Source organism: Moschus berezovskii, chromosome 5, assembly GCF_049115385.1.
Source record: "Moschus berezovskii isolate FMDL1 chromosome 5, NW_MosBer_1.0, whole genome shotgun sequence".
In the NCBI taxonomy this organism is placed as follows: domain Eukaryota; kingdom Metazoa; phylum Chordata; class Mammalia; order Artiodactyla; family Moschidae; genus Moschus; species Moschus berezovskii.
Genome location: NC_142464.1, coordinates 120,806,087 through 120,815,573, shown reverse-complemented (window position 1 = coordinate 120,815,573; position 9,487 = coordinate 120,806,087). Strand labels below are relative to the sequence as shown.

The following is a 9,487-nucleotide window of genomic DNA, read 5'->3' as shown; positions in this document are numbered from 1 at the left end:
AGCCGACCCCTTCCCGAGGCCTGGAGCATCCTGACTCCCCGCGGCGGCGGACGCCGCGCTCGGTGCGGGGTCACACAGGCCCGAGCTGCCCAGGGCGGTCACCCCGAGTAAGGAGGGGGCGCCCCGGCTGATGAGCGAGGGCGGCCGAGAGCCGCATCCTGACGCTAACGCCGACAGGCGGCCTTAGGAGGTCCGCGGGCGCGGAAAAACACAAACAAAAAGACGCGGAAGGCGCCCGGGCCCTGCCCGCCGCGCACCCCCACCTGTTGGGCGGCATCTCCGGGGCGCCCTCCTGGCCCAAGTGCTTTGCAAACTGTCAACAACAACAGCAACCCCCCCACCCCTGCCCGGGATGCTGACGCGCCAGCCTAACAGTGCGGATCAGCGGCAGCCCGAGGGGCCGGCCCGCGCGGCCGGGGATCACCTGGAGGCCAGCCCGCGGCGCCGCGGCCGCGCCCGCGCTGCCAAGACCGGGCGGGCGGCGGCGCCGGCGCACTCGGGGCAGCGCGCCTGCAAAAGGGGCCCCGGGCGCGCGGCCGGCCCCGGCGCAGACGGCGGGCAGCGCGCGCGGCAGCAGCGGCCGCCGCCCCGGGGCTCCTCGGCCGCCGCCGCGCTCGGCTCGCTCCCGCCCGCGCCCCGGCCCGCGCCCCGGCGGCGCTCGGCGTCCCCGGCCGCGCGGCGCGGCGCCATGGAGCCCGGCGCGGCGCGCGAGGCCAGGCGGAAGATGGCGGCGGCCGTGGCCGCGGCGGCGGCCGCCTCCCCCGCGCCGCTGACGCCACTGGCGCGCGCCGGCCGGCGGGCCGCGGAGGGCGGCGGCGCGGAGGGGCGGGCCGGGCCGGGCCGGGCGCCGGCCGCGCGCGGGGGCGGGGAGGCGGCGGCGGCGGCGTGCTGCGCGCGGAACATGGCGGGCGTCGGCGGCGCGGCCGCCCCGGGAGACGGCGGCGCGGGCGGCGCCGGGCGGGATGGCCGCGCGGCGGCCGAGGCGCTGGGCGGCGGCGGCCCCGGGCCCGCGCCGGCGCCTCAGCGCGCGGAGACGCTGGGCTTCTACGAGAGCGACCGGCGGCGGGAGCGGCGCCGCGGCCGCGCAGGTGAGCGGGGCGCGGGGCGCGGGGCGGCGCTAGGCCGCGGCGGCGCGGGACCCCGGCCGCGGGCCCGGGGCGGCCGGCGCTGGGCTGGGCCCCGAGGCGCCGCGGCCGCTGACGGGCTCCGCGGGCGGTGAGACGCCCGCCCGGCCAGGTGCGTCCGGGAGACGGAGCGCGAGCGGCAGCGGCCGGCGGCGTTCGTGCCCGCTCGCTCTTGCTGCTGCTTTTGAAAGGTCCTTCTTTCAAACAAACAAACAAAAAAGGAACAGAGCGCCCAGGGTCTCCTCCCGCCTCGATAGCGCTGGCGAGCATCTCACCCGCCACCCCCGGCTCGAGGAGCTCAGAACTCGGCAGCGCGAGGCTGGATTGCATTCTCTGTGTGCCAAGGTGACTTCTGTTCTGTTTTCAGCGAACTTGAGTCATCCGAACCTGTTAACTTGCTCTCTAAATACTGTGTTCTTCTGCCGCAGATAACGCGGTGGTAGTAATGACAGTGAAGTTTCAGCCCTTCTGCCCGGGGTATTAATACTTAGCACTCCTGCACATGTTACCTGTGAACTTTTCCTAAACCGAAACTTAAGCCACTTAAAAAAAAGAAAAGAAAAGGCTGCACTTGTGATTCCTCCTTTCAATGACCGGTTTTTAAGCCTGTTGTTTTAGTATTTTTCTTTCAGCTGTAGGACTTTATTCTTGTGTTCAGAAAGTTTTTAAAAGTTGCCTTTGTATTCATCCTGCAGTTGTGTATGAGGCTCGAAAGAAGGGAAGACGTTGAGGTGTATGTTTCATTGAATGTAGAGTGATCATACCATTTTAATTCTTGCGTAATTCTGAGTTTTGAAGATCAGTGGAGCCATAACGCCCTTTGAATTTCTTCCAACTACAAATTGTTTCAGCTGCATTAGTCGTTATTTCCTGCAGTCCGTGCTAATAAATGTTTAAGTCCTAAGGCTTACTGCATCATTGGCTGTATTTGTGTATGGAAGACTTGGAAGTCCTTTAGTGCTAACTTGGTCTGATCAAATGAGATCATGATTGATTTGCTAATTATCCGAACTAGACATAGGTTAGCTTTTGTAGAGATCTTTATATTTCAAAAATTAAGTACAGACTGGGCCTTGTTTTGTCTTTCTCGATGGGACCACTTAAAAATTCTCAACTCTGTTTGGTTAAGTGGTCAATTTAAACTTTTGCTTGGGAGGGTGTTTACTTTCTGAATTGGTCAGATCTGAGTAAGGCAAAGGATTAAATCTCTCAGCTGTCTGTTTACTTAGTTGGACTTGAAAATTAAAAGCACTCTGGTGCAAATAGAGAGCAATGTGGCCAGGTTTCACTGTGATTTTTTGAAATGTTTATGAGTTTCAGGAAATCCAACATTATAAATGTTGCTTTTGCGCACAAAAACTGAAGTTGTCAGGAGCCTTTTGATGAGCACAGATGCTGGGACCCTTAACACCATTTCCGTGGCCCTGCCCGACATCCGTCTGGATACCCGTGACCGTGGACTTCCACAGACTTCATGCCACCGGTGCATTCTTCTTCCTCATGGGTTACTGAGGGTGGTTTACTTAACATGTTTGAAGCTGGACTTTCAACCCAGAGTTGCATAAAGTCGTTATCAGGGACACACTTCCGGCTCTGGTTGTTGGGGTAGTTAAGTGTTTCCCCAGTTTCTTCCGTTCAGTGGAGGTGAGATGCGTGTGGCAGCTCTTGAGGATCAGGACTTAGGTGAGGGTCCCAGGAGGGTCTCAGCTGGAGTCACCAGCCAGCGTTGTTCTGTCTTGGCCTCCACGTGGGCCCCTTGTCCTTTCTCCCGGGTGTCCGTCCCTCTCTGCTAGGCACACAGCTCTCGACACTGCCAGAACCCACTCCCTAACTCTGATGCTGCTCGGGTCAAACTCTTCTCACTGGAGATTAGAAGTCTTTCAGTCATTCCGAAAGGCCCTGGGCTGCTCAAGTGCCTAGTGCATTCACCCTGACCTTCCAGCATTGCTCCTTTCCACGACTCTGCATCCTTTCCTTCCTCGCCCGTCCAGAAGGTAGAAAATTCTTCCCTAGGGGCTGCCTGGGCTTCCCTAGTGGCTCAGAGGTTAAAGCGTCTGCCTCTAATGCGGGAGACCCTGGTTCGATCCCTGGGTCGGGAAGATCCCCTGGAGAAGGAAACGGTAACCCACTCCAGTATTCTTGCCTGGAGAATCCCATGGACGGAGAAGCCTGGTAGGCTACAGTCCACAGGGTCGCATAGAGTCGGACACGACTGAGCGACGGAATGGAATGGAGGGGCTGCCTGGGCCAGAGGGCCTTGGAGTGGCACCACCTAGTGTCCTGTGGGCAGCATTTCTTCCTGAGTCAGATGTCTCCCAACTGGATGCTTGCACTAAAGGTGTTAACTTTGTCCATTTTTTATGTTCTGGCGCTGCCTCTGATACTCTGGTCTTCCCGCCTCTCCTGCCAATTCAGGGCAACCTATGTCTTGCCTTTTGAAAGTCAGAATTTTAGTGTTTTGGTGGCCTAAAGCGTCAGTTGGTTCCAAAGCCCCCTTTATCATTTCTCCCAAGGAATGTAGGACTTGTATAAGTTAGGCGTTTGCTGGCCTGTCCTAACTATCCGAGATCCTGTAAATGAATATACAGATTAGGTGATTAGCCAAACCCTCTCAGTCCAAGTAAAATAATTCAGAACGTCGTGTTTGAGGTCCCTTGTTTTCTTTTGTACCTGTCTGTGTTTATGTATGTGTTTGTAGAATGTATGTGTGCGTTGGCTGGTATGTGTACAGCTACAGCAGGGGTGAGCTTCGTTCTTCTCTTTCAAACTCTTGCAGTCACTTCGTTCACTGAACTCCCTCTGAGTCGCGTGTAGCCTGGCGGTGGGCTGCGGCTTTTCTCAGGTCTGGTGCTGAAACCCTGGTTGGAAATGGCTCGTCCACTCCTCATGCCCAGCTTCGTTCTCTCTCTCATGACGGCCGCTGTGTACTTATTCCGCCGTTGCCTCATGTGGTCCCGTGTCTTGCACTCTGGATATATTAGTCATCACGAACTGCAGACTCATTCTCTTCCCTTTTTCTTCTTCTTAAAAGATATGTATTAATGTCACTGGTGTGAGTTGTACACTTGAGAATAGTTAAAATGGTAACATTTATGTATATTTTACTGCAATAAAAATAAATTTTAAAATTAAGGTAAAATATGACCAAATTCTATTGTCCCTTTTGCTATAAGACCAGATAATAAGTACATATTACTGGGACTTGCCTGGTGATCAGGTGGTTTCAGGACCCCACGCCTTCACTGCCAAAGGCATGGGTTTGGTCCCTGAACAGGGAACTAAGATCCTGCCAGCCAGGAGGTTCCCACCCACCTCACCACCACTCCCCACCCCCCACCCGCCAAAAAAAGTACACGTTGCTATGTTTCCCCGCTTGTTCCCCACCTCACTGCTCTGCAGAAGTTCTAAGTGGTAGAGTTTCTGTATAACCATGTTCCCATTTAGGAATCTAGGTCCAGCAACTCAACTTTGGACTAAGCGTTGGGCAATCCGTTCTTGGCTTATTTCGGTTGTTGAATTGCTTTGTAGACTCTGTGCTTGCCTAATCTACTTGGCTCTATTTCATAACTCCACCACTCAGTGGTTTAGTATCTTAAGTATCTAAGTTGGCGCTAATGACTGGAGACTTAACAGTAGAAGACCTGGTGTAGAATAAACACAGCATCTACCGGTGAAGATGGAGCAGTGACTATATAATGCAGGTATTGGAATATGTATAGGAGCAGGTGTTGCTTATAAAGCAGAAGAACTTGGAGTAGGGTGTGGGTGAGCACCAGGGTTTCTGACTGTAAATGGCCCCAGTGCCACGGGGCCCGCTTCGCTGCTTTCTTCAGCGGTGACTCTTCACTTCTGGAGCGTAGACTCGTTACCTCCCCTTTTGCTTCTCTCCGCTTTCTTTGCATTTTAGACCTGCTGCTTACCTCCATGAGCGAGTGAACAGAGGAAGGAAAACTAAAGCCCAGAAAAACCAACTGACGCCTTTTTAGCAGCTCCCACAAAAGAGTTCGTCTGGGACTAAGATTCAGATTCTTCATGTCTGTCCTGTTGTGTAATTGAAAATTTAATATGTTAAAATACATTTTCATTTAATCAGTCCTGATCATTTATAAAATACGTGACATAGTTATCCTTGTGGCCCGAGACTTATCCTGATGGATGATTAAAGGCTGTGATTTGGAAAATTACACCCTAGAGTAAATCAATTCTCATCTACAAAGGAAATTAAGAATAGTTGCAAAACTGCCTAAGAAATTACCTGGAGTGACCACAACCCTGATATAGATAATGTAAAATTAGCTTCTTTTCTTCTGACAGATGATTGCTTTTCTTTTATTTTTTAAATTTTTATTGGAGGCTAATTACTTTACAATATTGTATTTTTTTTGCCATACATTGACATGAATCTGCCCCGGGTGTACATGTGTTTCCCTTCTTGAACCCCCCTCCCACCTCCCTCCCTATCCCATCCCTCTGGGTCATCCCAGTGCACCAGCCCTGAGCATGCTGTATCATGCATCGAACCTGGACTGGCGATTCGTTTCACATATGATAATATACATATTTCAATGCCATTCTCCCAAATCATCCCACCCTCGCCCTCTCCCACAGAGTCCAAAAGACTGTTCTATACATCTGTGTCTCTTTTGCTGTCTCGCATACAGGGTTAAAATTCTCATGTGCTTTATTTAACTAGTACTTGTAAACTAAAAAACAATGATATGATCTTTGATCAGGTCAATATCTTGACCTTTTTTAAGATGTTAAGCTTCCATCTGGTTTGCCCTCCAAAATTCAGTCCTAGAAGTTCATTTGCAGCCCACTTTGGGGAATGCTTGCATGAAAGAGGTCTTTGAAAAGACTGTATATCTTTAACTGTCAAGTTAATGATACTCTGTTCCCATTTTTAGTCCTTTGTAACCTTGTAACCTTGGAAAAAGTCACCACTCTTTTTGTATCTGTTTTTCCATCTATAAATTTATGAGTATCTTTTCTGTTATTTTTCTAAAGGATATCAATCCTGGGTATTCATTGGAAGGACTGATGCTAAAGCTGAAACTGCAATACTTTGGCCACCTCATGCGACGAGTTGACTCACTGGAAAAGACTCTGATGCTGGGAAAGGTTGGGGGCGGGAGGAGAAGGGGATGACAGAATGAGATGGCTGGATGGCATCACCGACTCTGTGGACATGAGTTTGAGTGAACTCTGGGAGTTGGTGATGGACAGGGAGGCCTGGCGTGCTGTGATTCATGGGGTCGCGGAGAGTCGGACACGACTGAACTGAACTTTCTGTTATTTACTTCCCTAAATGAGGTTCTTTATAAGCAGTTTGAAAGCTTTAACAGCTTAAGAGGCACCTTTACTATATTTGAGTTAGGAAAGCAAGATTGCTATCATTGATTCCTAGTTGGCCTTGTACAAGGGTGTGCCTTTGTATTTGTGTAATAAATTTGTTCAGTTTAGTCACTCAGTCGTGTCCGACTCTGCGACCCCATGAATCACAGCACACCAGGCCTCCCTGTCCATCACCAACTCCCGGAGTTCACTCAAACTCAATATTTTAATGTAACTTTAGTAAAGCCTATTAAGGATCACATTATTTAAGATCGTGGAGATTTGCATGTTTCATAGTATTGTCCTAGCAGTTAACCAATATTACTTTCTAATTTTTTTAATGGTCAGTGCTATTTTAAGAAAGATATATTTAGACATATTACTGAACATGTAAATATATTTATGATTACTCATTATTTCAAATTAATACTTTTTTATCCTGAGTTCTTATTTTTAAAACAGCTCTCTCAGAAGATAATTAATCGTAATATTTCTTTGTTCACGTATGATGAAGAAGCCATTTATACTGTACTTTTTCTCAATTTAGGATAGTGGATCACCAGGCAATTCTGTAGTAGACGTACACTAATTAAAAATAATCTGGGGGAATTGATTCAGATTTATGATTGATATTATTTTCCTAGTGTTAAATGTTCATAACTGGCAAGGCTTACTTATTCAAATGTAGAAGCTCCTGTTTCTATTAAATAGTGAAATACTTCTATTTTTAAAAGAGTTTTACCGAATAATATTTCTTCTTGGTGAGAACTGGATAAATGAACTAAAATTGGTTGACATCTGAAAAGCTCAAACGGTATTGAGAAAACGAACAATTGAGTTATTTTATTTTGGAAAATCATTTGCACTTACACTGTAAAGATAGACGTTTGACACACAAAGGTCACTCTTGCTAGGAAGGGATGAAGCGCCACCACAGCATGGGGGGGGCTCAGGTCCACGTGTGTGCGCGTGCCCAGTCCCTGAGTCGTGGCCAGCTCTTTGCGACCCTGTGGACTGTCACCCGCCAGCTCCTCTGTCCGTGGGAGCTCTGGTCCACTGAGCCAGCCGAGTTCTTGAAGAGTGGCAGCCACAGGTCAAAGAGCAGTAGTCATCTTCCTGAATAATTAGCCAGGCAGTCTGCCAGTATCGCAGGACAAGTGAGTTCAGGTACATCCATATAATGGAGAAAACAGCGTTTAAAAGAACAACAGCAGCAACAAACAAAAACACTGAAACACAGCTATGCTCCAGAACGGAAGGTTCCAGAACAGAAGTAGAAGATATATTCAAGAATATATCCATGACCAGGAAAAGGCTGGGGGAGCGGCAGGGCGGGGACCAGACAGCAGCAGGACTGCCTCGTCATCCCTTAGGAGCTCGGGCCACAGGGCAACAGAATCCCCTTCAGGGTGAATCAGAGGCTCCTTCTGAGAGGTGGAAGCCAGGTCAAGGCTCAGTCATCTTCTCTAGCATGATCGTGAGAGAGATGGATGATAATTACGGTCCAGGGGAGAGTGTGTTCAGTCGCTCAGCCGTGTCCACCTGTTTGCAGCTCCAGGGGCTGCAGCACGCCGTGCTTCCCTGTCTTTCACCATCTCCTGGAGTTTGCTCAAATTCATGTCCGTAGAGTCGGTGATACTATGTAACTGTCTCATCCTTTGCTGAATGCTTCTCCTTTTGCCTTCAGTCTTTCCAGCATCAGGGTCTTGGCCAATGAGTCAGCTTGTCGAATCAGTTGGCCAAAGTATTGGAGCTTCGGCCTCAGTCCTTCCAGTGAATATTCAGGTTGGATTTCCTTTAGGATTGACTAGTTTGATCTCCTTGCAGTCTGGGACTCTCTAGAGTCTTCTCCAGCACCACAGTTTGCAAGCATCAATTCTTCAGTGCTGGGTTCTATTGCCAACTTGCCTCTTAGCTTTTCAGTGACTTTGGACAAGTCTCTTAAGCTCTATGAGCCTCAGATTCTTGGTCTGCAAAACGTGAACACTGTCAGCTGCACCTTCAGCTCTCAGAGTTGTGGTGAGGGTTTTATGAAGTAATGTGTGCAGCACCTTTGTAAGCCACCTCAGTCAGGTGTTTCATTTGTGTTAGTCTCTCAGTTGGGTCCGACGCTTTGCCGGGCTCCCCTGTACATGAAATTCTTCAGGCAGGAATACTGGACTGCATGGCCACTCCTTTCTCCAGGAGATTTTCCCACTCCAGGGATCGAAGCCAGGTCTCCTGCATTGCAGGCACATTCTTCACAGTCTGAGCCACCAGAAAAGCAGAGGATCCAAATTCCTTAAGCAGGGCCACTCCTTCAGGAGTGTGGCGGGGTGGGGGTTGGTGTGGTGGACAGGGAGTAGTGTGGGGAGGAGGAGGTGAGAAAACTCCATCTGTCTCACCCTATGAAACTTGGTTCTTTTGTTAGTACTGCTTTAATGTTTCTTTTGGAACTGTTCTCCAACCCACTAGTATGGTGTTAATGATAGGTAAACCCTACCCTTACACTCAGCTCACTGGGGGCTGGACTCGGGGAAGATCCGGATACATGGTGCTTGATTTCAGCAAGCTTAAGGGCTGGTAAGGGAGCTGCTTAGTAAACAGTGTAACATCACAGAAGTAAACCCAGGGTGCTGGGAGCACAGAGATGGGGGTGGTTCCCAGTTTTCCAGAACACAGGGGCCTGTTTACAAAAGCACGGAAGACAGTGACAGCGTAATCTAGTGCCAGAGAGCACAGGCTTTAGGGATGGACTGCTTGATTTGAACGCTGGCTGTACTGTTGGCTTCTTCTGTGACCTTGGAGGCCTGCTTCACTTCTCTGCCTCAGTTTCCTCATCTGTAAAATGGGCGTGAGGATAAAGCCTGTCTCATGGTTGTGAGACCTGTGAACTTAAACACGTTTTCTCCGTTAATGCTTGTGTTTACTGTTAAAGTTTCCAGTGGAGAATCAAAACTGGTGTTTACAACTGAAATTCTTGCATTTCTAGAGGTAGAATCCTGATACAGTACTTCTTCACTTTTATAATAGAGTTAAAACGCCCTCAT

The 9,487-nt window shown here is 49.9% G+C and overlaps 1 protein-coding gene across 1 annotated transcript in view; it reads left to right on the top strand.

Annotated features, from left to right (window-relative positions):
• Window positions 1–346: 346 nt before the first annotated feature.
• Window positions 347–9,487, top strand: part of TAPT1 (transmembrane anterior posterior transformation 1) — a 59,915-nt gene continuing 50,774 nt past the window's right edge. Inside the window, exon 1 of the mRNA XM_088836537.1 lies at window positions 347–1,088. Coding sequence (XP_088692663.1) covers window positions 353–1,088 — 736 coding nt within the window. The 5' untranslated portion in view covers window positions 347–352. The remainder of the gene's footprint in view (window positions 1,089–9,487) is intronic.